General features: G+C 39.1%; 1 protein-coding gene across 2 annotated transcripts in view; it reads left to right on the top strand.

The window, feature by feature from the left end:
• The window catches only part of CCDC88C (coiled-coil domain containing 88C), a 107,552-nt gene that overhangs the window by 69,025 nt on the left and 18,054 nt on the right, over positions 1-20,473 (top strand). For both annotated transcript variants that reach the window (XM_074824950.1, XM_074824949.1), the window contains exons 11-20: positions 535-681; positions 2,048-2,192; positions 4,927-5,108; positions 8,579-8,716; positions 10,160-11,230; positions 13,547-13,674; positions 14,590-14,731; positions 15,317-15,505; positions 15,864-16,025; positions 17,540-17,817. In XM_074824950.1, coding sequence (XP_074681051.1) covers positions 535-681; positions 2,048-2,192; positions 4,927-5,108; positions 8,579-8,716; positions 10,160-11,230; positions 13,547-13,674; positions 14,590-14,731; positions 15,317-15,505; positions 15,864-16,025; positions 17,540-17,817 — 2,582 coding nt within the window. The remainder of the gene's footprint in view (positions 1-534; positions 682-2,047; positions 2,193-4,926; positions 5,109-8,578; positions 8,717-10,159; positions 11,231-13,546; positions 13,675-14,589; positions 14,732-15,316; positions 15,506-15,863; positions 16,026-17,539; positions 17,818-20,473) is intronic.

Below are 20,473 nucleotides of genomic sequence, written 5' to 3'. Positions count from 1 at the left end.
TCATGAGAGAGAAATTTTAATAAACAGACATTTACATGTAAGTGTACTGAAACAGGGATATTGCCATAGTATATATTAATGGATAGTGCTCCCCAGCATGTTTTGAATACACTATAACATGTATAACTTGAAAGTAAATAATCTATTTTGAAACAGGAAAGTGGAAATTATGATGAGTTTGCTAAGGAAATGGTATTGTAACAGTGGAATTGGAATTGAACAGTTGCTCCTCTGTGTCTTGAGTCTCTTTGGTGCACCTCTTGATCTAGCCTCATATAAAGCAAAAAGAACTCCATTAAACTTCTAAAATTCAGGAAAAAGCAATAAGAAATATTAGATTTACTTGCGTTAATGGCTCACAGATAATTAAACATAATATCTCCCATAAAAATATCAGGTAAAAACTTTTTTATGAAACCGAGAAACATGTCAAATTTCTTTCTTGTGTTTTGCAATGTCAGTTTATGAAAGCCACCTCATCTCTGAAAAGTCAGTTTATGTAAAGAAATTAACATTGTTACCTTTTCTCTGTAGGAGTTAAGAGAGGACAACATCATATTAATTGAAACAAAGGCCATGCTAGAAGAACAGCTAACAATGGCAAGAGCTCGTGGTGATAAACTCCATGAATTAGAGAAGGAAAATTTGCAGTTGAAATCCAAACTTCATGATGTAGAGCTGGTATGCCCTCTTTTCATTATGCTAATTTTTGAACTTCTGTTTTTATACTAGGTCACAGATTCATGTCACAGAAACCAGTGGAAACAGGCAAATAAATCAACAGTGCTTTTAGAAGCCTTTAGTTTGAATTTTGTGTACATGAATTCTTGAAATACTGTAATCTTAACATTGTAAATATTGCAATGCTACTTTGTGTGAGACTGAATTTTATGCAAGAAGGTATATCACAATTTTAAAATACAGATTGCTTTCATCCGTATTGGTAAGGGAGATGTTAAAATGTGTCAGTTAAGTAGAAATCTCTTAGATACAGGAAATGAAATCTACTGTAGGAAATGATCTTTCTTGTTGGAAACAAAACTCCTAGCCATTACAGTGAGTTTAAGAATCCATTACTACCATAAAAGCCAGAACATTTCAAAATTTATTTCTTTGTAAATCAGACACATGGCTTATTGCTTCATATACAGGAAAACGTAAGAAGTGGCATATTATTGTGTACAAACAAAAAGCAACATTGGATTTTATAATCCCACTAGAAATCATAAAGAACTCTTTCATCTCTTGTATTTTACTTAGACGTCCTCCTCTTACTCACTGTGTTTTGAATTCTTGTGGGTTTAACTGTGTAGGGGTTTAGCTGCATAGGCCTTCCAACAGGGTCTGTCGGAAACAAAGATGTTGAGGGTGCTGTGTGGAGTTAGGTTTAATAACTGATTCAGGGCATTATAAGGGTCACATCATGCTCCAGCTTTTCAAAAGTGGACAGTGATTTTGAATGATGCTTTTCTGGGTGACTTGAATTTTTGTATAATGCTTTCTGAAAATTTGGGACCCTCTCAGGCACCACTTAAGCTCCCACAAATGCAAATGGCCAAAATAATCACAAGGAGCAACGATGGATTCATTCTCCGTATCTGTTTTCTGGATATTTTAAAACCCAGATTATGAGGCAGGTGTTACTTGCCAATCCATACGTCTAGTGTGTCAGTGCATGATGATACATGGTTTTGAAGAGCTTAGTTCTGGAGACAGCTTGAATCCAGCCTGCCTTACTAGCCCTGGCTTATACTGGTCCTGTCATCACCCAGTATGTTCTCGTTCCCGTCATCCTCCCTCCAAGTGTATCATGGACCTGAGCTGACTCTGAACAGGGCCAGTCTGGTGTCTTTGCACTGCATTCTGTGACATGTATGGTAGCCCACAGCAAATGTTTAATGCTGTACATGTATTTCAGTGTAAAAGCACAGGGTATAAGGAGATTCTTCTACCTTCCAACATGCGTTGTGCTTGTAGCAGTTCAGCTGCCAGAACAATCTTATGGATAAGCTGAATGTGTATTTTCATTCATGTGTGTCTTTCACAGGACCGGGACACAGACAAGAAGAGAATTGAAGAGCTGCTGGAGGAGAACATGGTCTTGGAGATCGCACAGAAACAGAGCATGAATGAGTCTGCACACCTAGGCTGGGAACTAGAACAACTGTCTAAAAGCACAGATCTTGCAGATAGTGAGTACCAGCTGGGGTAGCTGTTCTTGTGTTGTTGTGTTGATAGTGTTGTTGTGTTTGTGGTCTCTTTCAGAGTAGATGGGAACAGAAGTCCAGTCCAACTTGGAGAACTTCCCTCATTCAGCCACTTCACTTTGAACTTAGTTTTTTGGAACTTCTAAAATGTATTCATTCTAGTTTCTTTCACTTTCTTTTGAAAGCATTAAATTTTTTTTCCTTTTATTTTATTTGTCACCAAGAGAATGACTTTTAAGTAAAATGATTTTTGAAAAGCGACTTTGTAAATGAGACAGCAGAAATGTCATACCAAACACTGGATATTGCTAACTGAATGGCTGGGAGGATTCTGTGATCTTTAGTATTCTTTAGTACAATTAGTACAGACAATTAGCTGGTCTTTAAGTCCCAGGAAGTAGTGTGTGCTGAAGTCATTTATTTTTACTAGATACTGAAAAATGTGTACAGTTAAAATAACTGTTTTTTTTGAATGGTTGATTTGATTTCTGGAACTGTCACAAACATAACTAATGCTTCCTTCAGTAGTCAGGTTTTAGCATTGGTTTCTGTGTCTAACATTCATTCTGTCCATAATACCAGCCTAAATAACAATGCTAAATGGAATGTGGGAAATACAGCTATTTCTTGCAATTCACCTTGCAGGTTTTATCGATTACTCACCTGATTCTGCTAAGACTTATGTGTTTGGCTTTATGTACCAGGAACAGTTTAACTTGAAGACAAAGGAATAAATTAGAGTAAGCAGGTGTTCAGTTTTCAGTAAAGCTGTCTAGAATAGCAGCTTTGTTTTGTAAAAGAATGTGTGCCTGATATCAATTCTCAAATCTACTTGCTGTCTAGGATCTGAGTTCTCTTTACAAAGATTAATGGCTAATTAATTGATACTTTTAATTAATAATCTTGCAAAGCAGGTTTACCTTAGCCTGAGGAGTGACTGGCACTCTATTCCTCCTTAGGTGTAATCAAGGATATTGCTTATTATATTAGTCAGTGGGGAAAAAACACTGTCAAAACTTACAAGTTTTGATGAAGCTTATTTCAAGAGAATGTAAAACTATCTTATATTCTGGTTTGTTTCAGATAGCAAGTTTTGTCCCCTTCCTGATTTGGTTTCACAAGTGATGTAATGGAAGGAAAGATGCTAGTTTTGTTTTGTTACCTCTTATTTATTAATTTCTGTGAAACGTAACTTTCAAAATTTGCTCAACAGAGCGGTTTAAAAAAAAATGAAAAAAGATGAGATTCCTTCACTGCACTGATGATTAGCATTTCAGCACTGCAGCTCCAGAACCTCTCTGATTAACCAGAGAAAAAGAGCATAAGAGGAACTGAGAACATCAGTAATCTTTTGTATTCAGTAGGAAAAAGAAATTAGTGAAGGAAGCCTGATTTTAATGCGAACACTAAACTTTGAAACTTTACATTATTTTACAGAAGTGCTGTCCTACTTTTACAATAATTCTCTTTAAGAAGTTCCATTTCAATGCACATTGCTGTTCTGAATGCAACTTGTTTGTACAAATGAAGTCAGTCTGCAAAGCTCTTCTGGAAAACCTCCTGTTCCTAGATTTCAAGTTGAGTCTGCAAGGGTGGCAGATAGCAGAAAATTTTACCTGCTAGTTTGGAATATTTTATTCAAAATCATTTAAAAAATAAGCATGGGAAAAAGTAATTTAGATGGGCTTTGCTTCAGGACAGAACTCAACTGGAGTATTTAGTTAATGTTTACTATGTGAGTCTTAATTTGTCCAAAACTTTCCAGGTGATGCTCCGTAAAAGAGACAAATGGGATTTTACCATTCTCAGAAACCTGTGAGTTCTAAAGAACTCAGTGTGCTGTATGTAATACTGCTGATTAATTATCAGGAATGAATAATTTTATGAGACTTGAAGACAATGTTAAAGTCAAATTCATGTGAAATGTGGTTTTGAGGTGAAGGGTAGCAATTATTCCATGTAAAACAGAGGGTTGCTCTTATTCAGGTGCTGAGCAAAGAAATGAACAGAACAATGAGGCTTTGCTGCTAGGAGTTGAGGCTGAGAGGTAGCGAGACTTTTGATCTACAGACATTTAGAGTGAAATAACATCTCTGTTGTAAAACTTGCGTAAATTTAGTTAGTTTTGAGATTTCAACTTCAGACAGTTGTCTATGGTCAACATTCTGATGAATGTCTTGTGCCTAGGTACCTGTTAGTAAAATATCCTCCTTGATTCAGCATATTCTTGATGAAGTAGCTGTGATGATAAGCATTGGAACTCGCTTTTGTAAGAATTTTTTCCATGACTAAATATGATTGACTACCTAAGTTTTCATTAGCTTTTGGAAGTGTACCATCTTGCTGTTTTAGCAAACACTTTGCAGTGGTTTTACTTTCTGCCTCAAATTATTTTCTCTGATGGAAGTATGAGAGCATATCAAAGTATATTTTGCTACTAACACTAAACACACTGCTAACATGGCTAAAGCAACTTGAAGAAGAGTTAAGAAAGTAACTTTTAAGATGGTTATCTGTTCAGATACTTCCCTATTTATTAAAGGTCTTAATTGTTACCTTTGAAAATGGGTTCTGTTTTTAACAGTGTTTACTTAGCAGTCAAGCTGAAATGATAAGGATCTGACTGCAATTATCTTCATACAAGTGAATCTTAAGGACCTAGGAAAGGATATGTTTGTGAACTGGTTACTGCCATCTTCTGATTCTCATGTTTCAACAGCCAGAAAGTCCTTTGTGTTTGAGTTGAATGAATGTGCTTCGAGTCGCATACTGAAGCTAGAGAAGGATAATCAGAGCCTGCAGAACACAATCCAAGAGCTGAGAGATGCCTCCTTGACTTCCAGAGAGAGCAGCCTAAAGTTTGTGGAACTGGAAAAAGAAAATCAGCAGCTTAGCAAAAAGGTAAATTTGCTCACAGGAACAGACCTCTCAGGTTTTTAAACACAGTGTACCCAGGGCTGTATGGCATTCCTGAACTGTGAGGGATTGCAGGGTATTCCCCAGAAGACTGGGCATGTTTCGGGGCTCATCTATTTAATTGCATTGTAACACTGGTGTATTCTATTGCCTTCTACTTCTGCCTACATACATGCATCTTTGTAAGCAAAAGTGACTGTTCTTGTTTTGTAAAAGCTGTTTTTCAGTGCTCATTTGCCCCTGTCGGATTATACTATCGATTGTGTCCCTTTTTGTCATCTTATGGCAGTCACTACTAGGCAAGGAAGCCATGGCTATGTAGAACTATTTTGTTTGCTTGAAAGTTTTAATATTGTTTCCATGAAAGTTAAATAAATCACACAAGTGAATTCCGGTTAGTGTATTTTTAAATAAGTCTTCTTTTGCTGTCCATAGTCCTGGACCACCTCTTTCTTTTTGTCTTGTCCTTTTGGCTATTAGAAGTTCTCTTGTGTCTCCCTCTCTGCAAAGATCTTTTAATCTTTGTAACAAACATGAAAGTCATCACTTCTTCAATTTATTTTTATATATATGTGTGTTACACTCTATTATTAACTGTGATTACATTTAGCTTAAATGCCAGCTCAGTGCTTGTCCTTGTGAAACAGTGCTGAGTTCACCCCCAACCACTACCTTTATTTTTGTCTGGCTAGTAACTTGCATCTTAAACTCTGATTAATTGAGCCAAGTGCCAGTGGGGAAGGAGGATGCTTGCTAGTCTGAGTATAAAAAATTTCCATGTCAGTGTTTTCCACATTCCTACCTTTGCTAAACTATTTAGAATATAAGGCTCATTTCTCCTTTTCCTATTATTGCTGTAACCTCTGTGTGTGACACTGAAATGAAGATTTCAGACCTCTCTGGCCTGCCTATGGGCTAACTGAATGCTTTAACGAACAAGGGGAGAAAGAGTCTGTATATGAAATGCTGGTCATGGATTGTAACTAGCAGAGTGCCAGTTTTTCTGCAAAGGAGAACAGGTATACATCACTGCATCATTCCATCTTCTGGAGGGATTCTTTTGCCAAGTTGAGATACCGGTTCTGCTTCTTGGCTTTCTTCTGTGAACAAGAAAAACTGCAAAAATTCAGTTTACTGTAGTCCTCCTTCCACACTCCCATTTATGACCTGTTGTGTATGAGTAATTCACTCCAGCTCTAATTTACATGCTTAAAATTTGAGATCAAGGCATATAAAGTACTCAGCAGATACCTGTGGTATACAGCAATTTAAGTCACTTGAACAACTGTGGTCAACCTTTGGCTTTGCCCCAGGCACATTCCTGTGGGCACCTCTTGTTCTGGCACTATATTGGTGCCAACAGTTGTGATTGCAGAATTAGTCTGATGTTTTTGATGATGATGAATGCGTTGACATGGTGGGGTCATTTATAGGTCTGGTAGTTAAATAAGGCAAAAAGCAGTAGTGGGGAATGCCTGGGTGGTGAAAGGGGACACTGTATCAGACCAACGAGTAAAAAAATGATAAGTAAAACTACTACTATTGAGAGCAATTGAAATGCATGAACTCTTCACCAGAGAAATACAGAATATGATAGGAGCTGTTGACTGAATAGCACAGGCCAGTCAAGCTGCTGGACTTCACCTCCCATTCAGGGAGATTTGGGGAAAAATGCTAGTAGACAGTATTCTGTAGTCTGTGCAAGACATACAGTTGTCTCTCAGTGTACAGAGACCTGATACTTGATACGTAAAATAATCTTGAGATGTTTGAATTTGGTTTTGGTTTTTAATCTTCTGTTTCTCTAGCGTGTTTTTATATTTCTCTCACACATGTATCCCCTTACTTAGAGGGTATGCATGTCCACAGGAGGTGTGCTAGGAGAAAGGGGAATAATAAGGGAAATAGCTGATTCGTTGCAGAATGGTTACTACAGTAGGCAGAGGAGAGGGCAGCAGTTCTAAAGGACTGTTAAAGACAAGCACATATAAAGTCATAGGACAATAGATAAATAAGTTTTTTTTCTCAAATGTTGTGTGCCTCTGTGTTTGGTGTTTTTTTGATAACTTTTCTGAGATACCCATAGTAAAATTTTGCCTCCCTAAAGTGGTTTGAGTGGAGTCAGATTTTGTCAGTCTGAGACTTTCAAAAAGTGTTGTTTCAGTATGCATGGCTATCTTGGAAGGATCATGTAGCCAAAACAGGATTATTCAGGTGGTACAAGAGGAGATGATATGAAGGAAAAGTAATGTATATATTTTTTTTCCTTTCTTGCCAGGTTTTCAGATGAACTAATAATAGAAAACCCTCCTTTCAGGCATAGTCAAGTAGTAGCAGTCCAGGCACCTTTATGTTTTCTCTGCATTCCTGACTTCTTGGACTGAAACAAGCTGTAAACAGTAGTTTCTTGCTTGCCTCCAGTTTTCTGAGAGGTGCCAATGAAGACCAGCTATTGCTGAGTTACTGAGTTTGTTCCAGCTTTCTCTGAACAGCTCCTTTGAGGCCAGTGAACCTTAACATGGTTACATTTCTAACTGTTAAGCCCTTCTTATCTCCAATCTGGGCAGCCCCTGCTTGTTTAAACACTTCCTGTAATGAGGCACGTGTTGACATAGGCAGAGCCCAGCCTGCAGCTATTTCCCACTTGTAAGAATTATTGTTAATACCTTTTTCACTGACATTTTCACTGTTGGCAAAGTTCATAATAGCAAAACAAAAAATGAGCTGATACTTGTGCGGAACTGTAGGTGCTCACAGTACTTTACAAGCATAAAAAGGATTATTTCTTGACTTGGGGAGTCTAGCTCTCTGAACCTCTCGCTTCTAAATACTGAAGAGCTACTGCTTTTCAGTGCTTAGCGCATTATGAGTACAACTTTCAAAAGGGGAGGGATCATTTATAGTAGGACTGGGACCTTATTCACAAATCATTCAAATCCAGTATTGTCACCCACTGGGGAAAACAGAGGGCAAACAGAGCACAAGAAGAGGGAAGGCAAACTTGGAAACTCCAATGCTTTTCCTCTGTTCCTGATATTATTTTTTTTTTTAGTTCTGTTGCTCACTGAATCGTCTTAATAACTTTCTCTGCATTTACTGGTAGATTAAAGCATTCAATGGTGGAGACACTAGGATGAGTCAAGTCCCTCAGAAAGGTGAGCACTAGAAACTTAATCACTGACAACAGGAGTGCAACAGGGCATCAAGCAGGCCGGTGAAGCATTTCTTCCTGCTGTACCTTATATGCTCTGATCCTAATAGGCATGAAGGAGACTCTTGGCACTGTGAGAAAAACAAAACAGTCCATTTCCTCCTCTGAGACTGCAGAAGGGAGGGATTACATCTTTCAGCCATAGTCCCCATCTCATTCTTCTCTGGTCTTCAGAATAACTTTAAGTGCAAACAGTCATTGTGTCAAGCTGTGTCTGGTGTTCTGGTGTGTTTTCTCCACACAGATTGAGAAGTTGCAAAATCAAATTGAGAAAGAGAAGCAAAGTAATCAGGATCTGGAGACCTTGAGTGAGGAGCTGATAAAAGATAAAGAACAACTACAAGTCATCATGGAGACTCTAAAAGCTGACAAAGACAGACAGGTGAAAAATTCACAAATGTAATATAAAAGCATATACTCAGTAGTGGTAATTTACTGATGGCATTTAGAGCATCTGGTTCTCTCAGGGAGATAGGTCGGTTTGAGAGCCATTAAGTTCAGGTTGAACTTGTTCAAATGTAGGTAAAAGTCTTCAAGCAGAAAAGCCCACCATGTTTTACTAGCTACTGCTCCTGTTACCACAGGGGGATCTGCAGGCTGCTGTAAGACAGACCTTCCCTCTTTGAGGAAAAGCGCCCCGGACCTTGCTAAATGGGGTACCAACAAGTTTTGGGATGTGCAAATAAAACCCCTTTTTATTGCAGAAGATTGCTCCCTGCCAGCTATATGTCCTGATTGGTTTGGGTTTTTTTAGCCACCCAACCCTTTTTGCTCTAATTTAAAGAGGTGCTGAGAAAGCATGTGTGTCTTCTGGATTGATGTTTTAAATGCCCTCAGCTTTTACTACTATGCTGCAGTTCATGTGCAGTGCCTTGAAACTATCCTGTTACAGGTTCATTCAAGATATCATCTGTATTAATTTGACTAGTGAAGAAAATACAGACACAGATCACTGGAGACTAGTCTGTATATTTTCAACCTGTATTAAATTTTTTTAATTTTTATATTTTAATTTTTAAAGTTTTGTGGGGTGAAGATTAAATAACAAAATGTCTTATTTGTGTAGTGCTTTTTCATCTTGAAGGATTCTTAATCAGACTTCTACTTGGGAAACTGTACTTTACCACCAAAGTTATAAATTTCAGTTAGGACACATACAGACTTTTTGTGGTAAGAATTAATGAATGCTTCATAGGTAGGGCAGGAAGTAAAACCAGAAATATCCTCAATCTTCAAAAAAGGGTAGATTCTGATTTAATTTCTGTGGATGTTGTCTAGATAAGAATCAAATGCAAATTGCAGTCTAAATCTCAACTGTTTCAGCTGAAATTTGACCAGTGTGGTAAATGTATTGTTGTTACAGAAAGTGTGTCCTTAATGAGATCTATAATTGCTATAAATTTTCAAACATTTTGGGGTTTCTCATGCCTTATCAGAAATAATTTATGTCTTCAGATCCCAAAGACAAATGTAAACCTAGACAGAAAGGTACCCTTTATTAGGAATGATTCCCAACAAAGCATCTTCTCAAAGGTGTTCTCTGAAGGTCCCCTGTCTACTTTCTCCCTCTGCTTCGACCTTCTTAGCTGGTAGCAGGAATATAGCACTGTTTTTAATTTGTTAGAATTGCGGGTTACCAGAGGTAACAATTTTTTTCATTAGTTTGGGTTGTTGGTTTTAGTCTGGGAAAACTGTTGAGAAATTTTTCTTGGGTTAAATGAACGTGGTTTTGTTAACAATCATCTGTCTGCTTCAGGACTAATTTATACCACACTTTATAAGGTAGATGAGTAACATTTGCATGACTTTTTTATTGTTTATGTAGATAAAGGACCTTAAACAAGAAAACGATCACCTTAATCAAGTGGTCTTATCCCTGAGACAAAGATCTCAAGTGAGCAGTGAGGCAAGGGTAAAAGATATTGAAAAAGAGAACAAAATCCTTCACGAAACAGTTACAGAGACTAGTAGCAAACTGAGCAAGCTGGAATTTGAGAACAAACAATTGCAAAAAGATTTTGACCAAGTTAAAGAAAAAGTGGAACGAGTGGAAGAAATGGAAAAAGAGCTTCATCGGCTGGAGAGGGAGAATGAACAGCTCACAAAGAAGGCAGCAGCAATGAAAATAGTGACAGAAAAAGTGGAAGTTCTCGAGCAGGAGAATGGAGATCTCGAAGTGGAAAATAGGAAGCTAAGAAAATCCCTGGACACGTTGCAGAATATTTCCATTCGGCTTGGGGACCTGGAAAGGGACAACAAGCAGTTGGATGAAGAAAATCTGGAGCTCAGGAGGGTGGTGGAGACCATGAGATTTACCAGCACAAAAATGGCACAAATAGAAGCAGAAAATAAAGATTTGGAGAGGGAGAAAGAGGACTTAAGAAAGAATGTGGAAATGTTAAAAGCAATGAGCAAGAAATCAGAGAGGCTGGAGCTAAGCTATCAGAGTGTCAACTCTGAAAACCAGAGGCTTCAGCAAATCCTGGAGAACAGCAGCAAAAAGATCCAGGAGTTAGAAAAAGAAGTACAGGGAATGGAGAGTGAAAATCAGGTCCTCCAGAGAAACCTTGAGGAGCTGAAGATTTCTGCCAAACGACTAGAAAGGTTAGAAAAGGAAAACAAAGCCCTAGAACAAGAAATGGCTCAACTTGAGAAAGACAAAAAAACGCTAGAGAAAGAAACAAAAAGGCTTTGGCAGCAAGTGGAGCTGAAAGATGCTATTTTGGATGATAGTACAGTAAAATTGGCTGTTGCCGAGAAAGAAAACAAGACACTAGAAAAGGAAATTGCTCGATTCAGAGATTCATCTAGTAAGCTGAAAGAATTTGAAAAGGACAATAAAGATCTCATAAAGCAAGTTACAATTGATAAAAGAACACTAGCTACATTAAGAGAGGTAAGCAAAGTAATACTACCGGTTTCAATATGATGCTGGTTTTTATTTCAGTGCTGTGAAGTACCAAAGGGAGACATCTCTCCCATGACTATTTAATACATGAGCTAGGAGATCTTCACAGCTTTAACAGCCATGACTGGATAGTGTTGCCTTGGAAAGTGGAACCTGCCAAAAACTGCGATGTACTCCTTTGTGTGCACAAACACAGTATCTCCAAATGACATCTTTTTCATGCAGAATAGGGTTTTGACACAGCTCCCACGTGGTAGCTGTAAACAAAGACTTTGATACTTTCACTAGCCTTGTGACCACAAAATTGTTTGCTAACATGAGAGCTCCAGCAGGGGAGATTGACTCTTAAGCCTAGAAATTAGAGCACTTGTTGAGGACACATTAACTTCCCTGTTCTAAACCAGACTTAGCAAGAACCATCCCAGATGACCAACCTAATCCTTTCAAATAACAGCTGCACCAAGTTTTTTCTTAACAACTACGTACAGCGTTTTTCCCCAAAAGCTTCCCTGCAGAGTGAGAGCGTGCTAAGCAGCTCTGTTCTTAAGCAGCAGCAGTCTCTTCCAGCACCCCTCTCCACTGCAGAATGCAGTAATTGCACTTTTCCTAGTAGTGATCTTTTAAAAATACACACATTGGCAAATTAATGATGTGTGTGCCAGAACCTGACACTCTAATAAATACCTATGAGCAGATTAAGGTTGTTGCAACTTGCCTACATTGTCTGCCCCAGTTGCTGTTGTCCTGCCAGAAACAGGATTTCCTGTGAAAGAGCATTCAAAGGAAAATGGTCAATGCTGCGGTAGCTCAGTGAGATAAGTTTAGCAAGACTAATGCCATAAGCAATTACTTACTTGAAGATTTAATTTTACTTTAGTTTTTGAAGCATTAGTGTAATTTTGAGGAGGAAAAACAGTTTATCAGAGAAAATTGAAACCGTCGCAAGTTGTGTTTCTATCCAACTTTCTGTAAAAAGAAATAAATAAATAACATTACTGAGAAGGCTCCTCTTTAATCTTCCCCTTTTGCACGTTTCCAGTGGTGCAGACCCATACAGAAGCATATCTTCTTTTCCTTAGTTACGTCCTGTAGATTCTACAGAAGGAGTTTGTGGGTGTTGAAGTGACCTGTTTCCAGTGCATGGACTGGCACTGACCTTAACCCTACCTTTTTTTTTTTCCCTTGCCATGTGAATGAATACGTGGCTAAATTTGTGATATCAGAGGAATATTGAATACCTACAGTTTATGTTTAACAAAGTATTTTTTAAAGTTTCGTTCTTGCTTCTGTTTAATATCCAAGGATAATTTTTTTCTTACTTGATGTGCTTCAGTAACTTTGTTGCTTTTTCTTCACACCTTAAGAAAACTTTTGAGCAGAAACATGAGCAATGTAATTCTCTGTGGTATATTTCCACTTCAGAGAATTTTGAATGATAGGAATCTTTGAACTTGCTTATGCACCAAAAATAATTGTGCTTTTTAAGCATGGAGACTGGTATTATGTCTTCTCAGGCCATTTCCACACAGACCACTCTACTGGCATAACAGCAAAACATTGTCCCAATATACCTTCTGGTACAACTCCATCAAATCTCCTCCTCATATGACTTCCTTGTCTGGTTCTGCTTAAGTTTCTTCCAAAGAAATCTAAATGAAACCAGAATGGGCCAGAAGATACCAGAATAAGTGACAAAGCTCTCTAATCTCCAGAGCTGTACTGTTACTCTTACATGACAACGTAATTATGCTTTTTTAATTTTGACGGTAATTTACCATGTGTCAGAAACTCAGAGTCAGTAGTAAAAATGGACTATTACCAAGTCCCTTGGTAATAACATCTTAGGTATTATTTCAGGAAACTTTCATACTGAAGTCCTGTCACTCTCTCTATGTGCCAGTGTTGGCTGGGCTTTTCAGCACGGCTTTTTGTCCTAGGTGAGAGGTGGGAACTCCCTCTGCTGGTGTCCCCTGACCTGCACACAATCCCTTCTGTGGCACGAGGGCAGGGTGTCTCCTGGCCTGCACACATTCCCTCTTTAGGCAGGCAGGCAGGATGCCGGTGTTGGCAGAAGTGATTCAGTACAGTGAGCAAGACAAAGGCCAAAAGAAGCATTTTTCAGATTTATTCCAAGTAAACTATAAATAAAAGCAATCAGTGTAATTCTGCACTCAGCTGTCACTGATGAAGAATTTTAGCTGACCTTGTGGGAACTAGGATTCAGTACTTTTTAAAAAAATCAATAGTGCCAGATAATTATCACCACCCTTTGCACAGCAGCTAATCCTGTTAGTGCTGTTACAGGATTTGGTCCTGGAGAAGCTGAAGAGTCAACAGTTGTCTAGTGAGCTGGACAAACTGAGCCAGGAACTGGAGAAGATAGGATTGAACAAAGAGCTGCTGCTACAGGATGACAACGGCAATGATGACACGTAAGGAAACTGAGCTCTCTTAGTCATTCTTTTGACTCTGCAGGCTTTTCCTCAGCCTAACTCAAGCCCTTTGCCTTCTTTTTTGGTTCTCATCTGTCTCACTCCAATTACCCTTACCAATTTTGGACATAAGGTTTATTTTTCTGTAGCAAGCTTGGCAATATACTGCAAGTTTTGCAAAACTTTTTCATGAATGGAAGGAAGAAATGCCATTTTCTCTCTCCCTGCTGGCCACTGTTGCTACAGTCCCCCTCTACTGCCCAGTAGAGTAGCTGGGTAGCTATTTCAGTGTGTATTCCTACTCATATTCTCTTTACAAGTAAGAATAGTGACTATTAAGCAGTGTCTGTCATTACTCCATGTAACTGGTGATCCAACCACCTGTTAATATAAACACAGATGTTGCCTAAGAAATTCCTGATTACAAGGAATTCCATTGCAAGTCCTATAGTAATGAACAAAGAAGCCTCAAAAACCCATGTGTATGTAGGCCTGTTGGTAAGACCTAATTACAGAAACATACCCAGCTCATAGGAGTCTTTAGAATCTACTGTGGATTTTTCTCCTTGTCAAGAGTGTAAAAAAGAGACATGAGAAGAAATTTCTGTAGCGTATTTAGGGGGAAAAGAGAAAAACTTACTTTCTTTTAAGTTATGTAGCTCTTTAAATATTTCTGTAGAACCGTGGTGGTGTTACCTCTATTAAAGTTGATTGGATTTTCCAAAAGCAGGTTCCCCAGCTATAAATATATCAGTAGCGATCTGGGGCAGTAGAGGAAATAATTTTCCTGAAGAAGCAAACACGTATAATGTAACATGTGGTGAGATTTGGAGTGGGTGAATGTGAAGTCTCCTATACAGATGGTGGCTCATGTGCTAGTGGCAGACATTGGAAAGCTATTCTCATGCCTTTCAGAAAATACAAGATTCTGGAGAGCAAAACTGAATCAGCACTAAGAACAACACTAGCAGTGAAAGAGGAAAAAATTGCAATGCTTGAAGCTCAAGTGAAAGACTCTCTGAACTTGAACCAGCAGTTACAGAATGATCTAAATGTGGTAAGAGGTTAACTGATTTTTAATTTTTCACGATGTAGTTCTGCACAGCCACGTGCATTTCTTTTTTTTTACTTAGCAAGAACAAATTATCTCTACTTCCCCCCCCCCCACCCCCTTTCCCCAAAACCTTTTTTGACTGGGCTGCTTTCTCTTGCCCATTTCTATATAATGGCAGCAATTTCAGAAAAATTGTTGGGCTGGAGGCATGGCGGGAGTGTTTTTTACATAACAGCTATTTACAGATCTCTGGTTTCCCATGTTTTTTTCATTGCCATGGTCTTGTTTATCTGCCTTGTTTAACGAAAGTGTAGTCTGAGGAAGACTGCAGTTGAAACATCTCATCTAAGAACAGTCTGTTTGTTAGGTGACAGTGAGCTTGAGTTAAAGGGCACCTGACTGGAGGCTGAGAGACATGGATTCCTCCACCTGACTGTGTCTCAGCTTCCCCATCTGTGAAGTGAGGGTAATGGTTGTTGAATCCCTTAGTCCCTACAGTACAAGAGAGGAACTGCATATCCCATCATAATTAATATAAAATCCCACTGTTAAATCAGTGTTGAAGGTTGTTGCTTGTTGGCTTTGCAGGTAAAGAAGGACTTTGATGCACTTAAGCAGACTCAACAGGATGGGCAGTATGCTCAGAAGTCACTGAGGTATTCTGCAGAGAAAGTCATTCCCAACCACCAGATGAATGAGAAATTGGAAACGGGACACCGAGAAGCTACCATGGAGCTGCTGAAACTAAAGGACAGGGCAATTGAACTGGAAAGGAATGTAAGCCTTCTCCTTTTTGCTGTTATCTGTCAGGAGTGGGTTGCTGGGAACTGGATTTTTGAGCCTATAGGAATCTGGTGGGTTTTCTGGAGCACGTAAGTCTACCAAATTCCTTGGGTATCTCTTAGGTCTGCATGGGACTTTAATGCTGTACATATCTTGTATAACATCATTGCAGTGATTAATCCTGTGTATAACATCTGTTCTACATTCATTTAATGCTGGGAAGAGTTTGCTTTTACACATTTGTTGTAGAAGGATCATCACTAATTGGTTCTTATCTTTGATAGGAGTCCAAATGATCAGGACAGTTGTTTCATTTCTTCCTGACACCCCTTCAATACCATCTCTCTTTCAGAATGCAGCCCTGCATACCGAGAAGCAGCTGCTTAAAGAACAGCTGAAGCATCTGGAAACACAGAACGTCTCCTTCAACAATCAGATCCTGACACTACAGAAGCAAAATGTCTTCCTGCAGGAGCACAACACTGCCCTGCAGACGCAGACGGCCAAGCTCCAGGTCAGGACAGCCTTGCACCTCTGTGCCAGGAGACTGGATTTGATTACAGTAGTGTGGAGAAGATGACAGCTAATCAGAAAATGTTTGTATTGGTCGGCCAATGTCATGATGTAAAGATGAGGCCTGTAAGGTGGAGCTTAGTTTGAGGTCTGAATTTCTCCAAGCTAGGAGGGAAATTGGCTCTGTAGCTAATGTCTGGTAGCTATCTTCATAAAGAAGATAGTTACTTAGAGAGAAATTTTAGAAATTAATACAGCAAAATCCAGGTGTGTTGTTCCAGAAGCTGCCCTTCTGGGATAAAAGATCTTTGCTCTTTTTTTCTGTTAATGCTATGCCTGTGAAAGAGCTTGGAAGAAATGGGAAGAGGACACAAGTCTGCTCCCAAGAGACATTATAGCAATGAGTTCCAATCACAGTTTTCATACTTTCAGACAAAATGACAAACTTGCTGGTGGAAAACAGATTCTCTTAAACATCAATTCTGAAAAAATAAACTTAGCTTGAGAAAAATAACAGTTTTAAAGGGCAGACTGAGAGAGTTAGGGTTATTCAGCCTAGAGAAGAGAAGGCTCCGGGAAGATCTTATAGCAGCCTTCCAGTACTTAAAGGGGGCCTTCAGGAAAGGGGGAGTGTAGTGATAGGATGAGGGGTAACGGTTTTAAATTGAAATAGGGTAAATCTAGTATCTAATCTAATAAGGAAGAAATTCTTCACTCTGAGGGTGGTGAGACACTGGAACAGGTTGCCCAGAGAAGTTGTGGCTGCCCCCTCCCTGGCAGTGTTCCAGGCCAGGTTGGACAGGGCTTTGAGCACCCTGGTCTAGTGGAAGGTGTCCCTGCCCATGGCAGGGGGGTTGGAACTGGATGATCTTCCCTTCCAACCCATTCTGTATGATTCTATGGCAATATTGGATTAGCTCTATTTTTTTTTTAATGTGAATTTTCCTTTTCAGGCTTTTTTCTTGCATGTTCACAGATTATTTTTTTTTGTTGTTCTCTTTAATTATTTCTCACCTGTAATTCAAATATAGAAGTAACATATAAAATCAGTGTGCTACCAGTCTACTGAAATCAGACTTGTTAGGAGTGCTGCCCCATACACAGTTGTGCAGTTAATTTTGTTGAGTTTGGGTGAACTTAAGTTTTCGTGTTTTGTACAAAAACACAGGGTAACTTTTGGCTTTGTACATCATTGTCAGAGATGCAGTTGGATTGTGAATATTCCAGCTCATCTTGGTCTTTAGGCTCGAGCACTTCTGCTAGTAAAAGTGTTTTTTCAGTTTGGAGGTTATTCTGATACTTTTCATACTGCTGATAGTGTGGCTTTATATGTTGCATACTACCAGCAATACGATACCAAAATGATGCCAAATTGTCCATAGATGTCTTAAGTCTATAAAACAATGGATGCATTCTTGATTAACTCTATACAGATACAGGCTGCTACTACATGTTTGTTGTATGTACCAGTAGGTGTAAATAAGTAATGCCTGCTTTTTATTTGAGAAACTTTAGGTAGAAAATTCAACCATCAGCTCCCAGAGTGCTTCACTGATGGCCCAGAATGCTTTACTCCAAAATCAGCAGACAGCCAAAGAGAATGAGAATGAAAATCTATTGAAACAGAAGGAGCAGCTGAAAGCTGAGTATGAGTCATTGCTTCAGGACCATGAACACCTTGCTTCACTGCATGAACGGCAGTCTGCAGAATATGAAGTGCTAATAAACCAGCACAGCTGCCTGAAAACGTTACACAAAAACCTGGATCTGGAGCACAAAGGTCTGGGTGAGAGGTACGCTCACTGCTCAGGGGTGTAGTGTAGTTGGATGTATCCATGTTACAATTTTAGCCTTAAATGTTGGTCTCCAATTACAAATGTAAATTACTGAATTGTTCCCCTAGAAAAGTGTCTTCTTGATATCATTAGGAGATTAGATGGAGATATTTGCAAAGCTGTAGATTTTTAGACCTCTAAAGGTGGCAAACCACAGTTGACTGGTGATGTTTTGCGAACATGGGCTTGGGTCTTGGGGATGCTTTGTCCAAAGTAGCTTAAATGGCTTTACTACATTTAAAGCTCTGTGCTATAATAGCATACAGCCTTAAGAACCTCCCAGTTCTACTGTGTGGGGGTATCTTTTCTAGTCATACAGGTCTGTAATTCACAGGTAATTACCTATGTTGTGGGTAGTATGTATCTGGAGAAATTTAAATCATTGCAGATTGGGTGTGGCATCCACCTCATGACAAGGGAGGGTCTGTGAAGGAAGCTGTATTGAGCTAGCTGTGAGATAGTGATGTATTTATTTTCTTCTAGTTCTTACAATCCAAGGCTTTCACTTCAGGCCCTTCAATTGAATTGTGAAATCAGGGTAATCTGTTTATAGTTTAGTCTCTAGTCGCTATCATTTTCTGACAGCTGTGTGTGGATAGAACAATATATATAATGTACTGCTACATAAAAGCCGCTCTGCCTACCCCTCAAAACTTTTCTTATACAATTCAGTGATTTTCCTCAAAATATCTGTATTTAGTTCAGTTGCTGTGCAAGACCATGAGTTGGGTTCAGAGCAACTCAGTGATGATCTTTGAGGGTGGACTAAAAACTGGTGCTACACTTTTCTTCCCAAAGACTAAGGAGCTGGCAATACAGTGTGCGGTAGATTTTGATAAAGTACAGAAATAAACCTACTGTGATTAAAATATCCACCAGGACTGTGTGACAGGACAGCTGCTTGGCTGTCAACTAAATGAGCTGTAAGTGATTACACAGACACTGTTCCTGCCTACCAAGTCTCTCTCAGACTGATTAATGGTTCTTATTGATTCAGGCTTTGCTTGAGATTATCACACTGCGGTGTATTGAGGCAGTTTGCCGGGTTCATTCTTTTCTTGATAAGTACCAATTATTAAGCAGTTCTAGCCTAAGGAAAAAGTGGTTTTCTAAAAATAGGTTATCTCTAGTGATAAATGCTCAGGTTGCTGTTGTAAACATTAACAATTTGAACTCTCTGTTACCGAGATGTGACAGCTGGTGAGAGATGTTGCAGCAGAATGGATGGTGGCCTTTTCTATACTCAAAGCAGGTTGATTTTGGCAGTTGTAATAGTGCAGTGTCCTACACAGCAGATCAGTCTCTTATCAAGGTGATTTGTCCAAGGACAGACAGCCTGTGTCTCCATTTGGCTGTCAGAAAAAAGAGACAAGCCACTTTTTTTGTGTGTGTGTTTTGTTTTCCCTCCATCATGTGCTATGGGCAGCTCAGCTGGCTGAGAAAGCAGAGGGGAGAAAGTCAGAAAAACAGCTGTAAGAAAACTGTTTTCTTCTGCCACTCTGAAGCATTTAACTGCTAAGATGAAATACCTCACTTTCAACTTAAGTTAGAATGCACCACCTGCTAAATGTTCCCAGAGCAGCTCAGTGCAGCCAAGAACTTTGCTCCTGCAGTGTCTAAGAGACAGGCTTTGCTTGTCCCAACTCCAAGGTAATTGTTTTTTCTCAGCTGGTGACAGCACTGTAATCATAGTTCTGTTGCTTAAGGCAGGATTGCACTCCTGTGCAAACCCTATGACTGCAGCTTGTCTAGGAAAATCCACAGAAACTTTAGTTAGCTTGTGTATTCTTAACACTGTGTACAGCCAAGGTCCCCAAGGTTTGTGTGGTTCACTAATGCATTCTAACCACAGAATATTTTCTGCACCTGAGCAAACTTCATTAAACCTCCCTTGGCTCTGTCTGCACAGTATTAGCACTGCAGTGGGGATTGAATAATGGGTTGCGTGTAACTGCAGTGAAATGGCCTGTCATAGCCCAGCAAACCACAGACCTGTGGGTTTGACTTAGCAAGAAAAGGAGTGTTAGTATGTTAGGATTGTTTACCATGAATAGCAGTTTCTTGACTTTGCAGTGTTTGGCTGACCATCTCAGCGAACACAGAAAGGCTGGACTCTTGCTGCATTTTTAAAATTACTTTACCTATTGCACATTACTAAGGGGAGGTGGTAATTTGCTAGCTGCAGTTGATTAGCAGATCCTTGAGCAATTCTTTGTGGCTTACTCTGGAAAAGTCTCAACTGCAGAGACAGTGGAAAAACTCATCTCACTGGAAAAACAGAATCCCTGCTGTGGAGGGTTACATATTGCAGGGACTTGCATTATTATGTTACCAATGCTGGCTGGTAATTGTTTTTCTGGGTTCCTTTTGCCACATGCTTTCTATCATAGCTGAGCATTTTTAAAGTTTTCTCAGTCACAAATACCTACCCACAGTATTTCTCCTAACAAAGCAGCAGAAACAGCAAAAGCTGAAAAGAGTAAAGAGGAATATGATTGTTCAATCCCAGGAACAGACTGTGTCAGAGCCAAAATGAATTTTATTTGTATGTATAAGAAAATATTTTAAAAATCCCTTTGTCCAGGTGCCTTATGCTTAAAATAAGTGGTGTGAA

Source organism: Strix aluco, chromosome 4 (assembly GCF_031877795.1).
Source record: "Strix aluco isolate bStrAlu1 chromosome 4, bStrAlu1.hap1, whole genome shotgun sequence".
NCBI lineage: Eukaryota > Metazoa > Chordata > Aves > Strigiformes > Strigidae > Strix > Strix aluco.
This window is presented reverse-complemented; position numbering and strand designations above follow the sequence as displayed.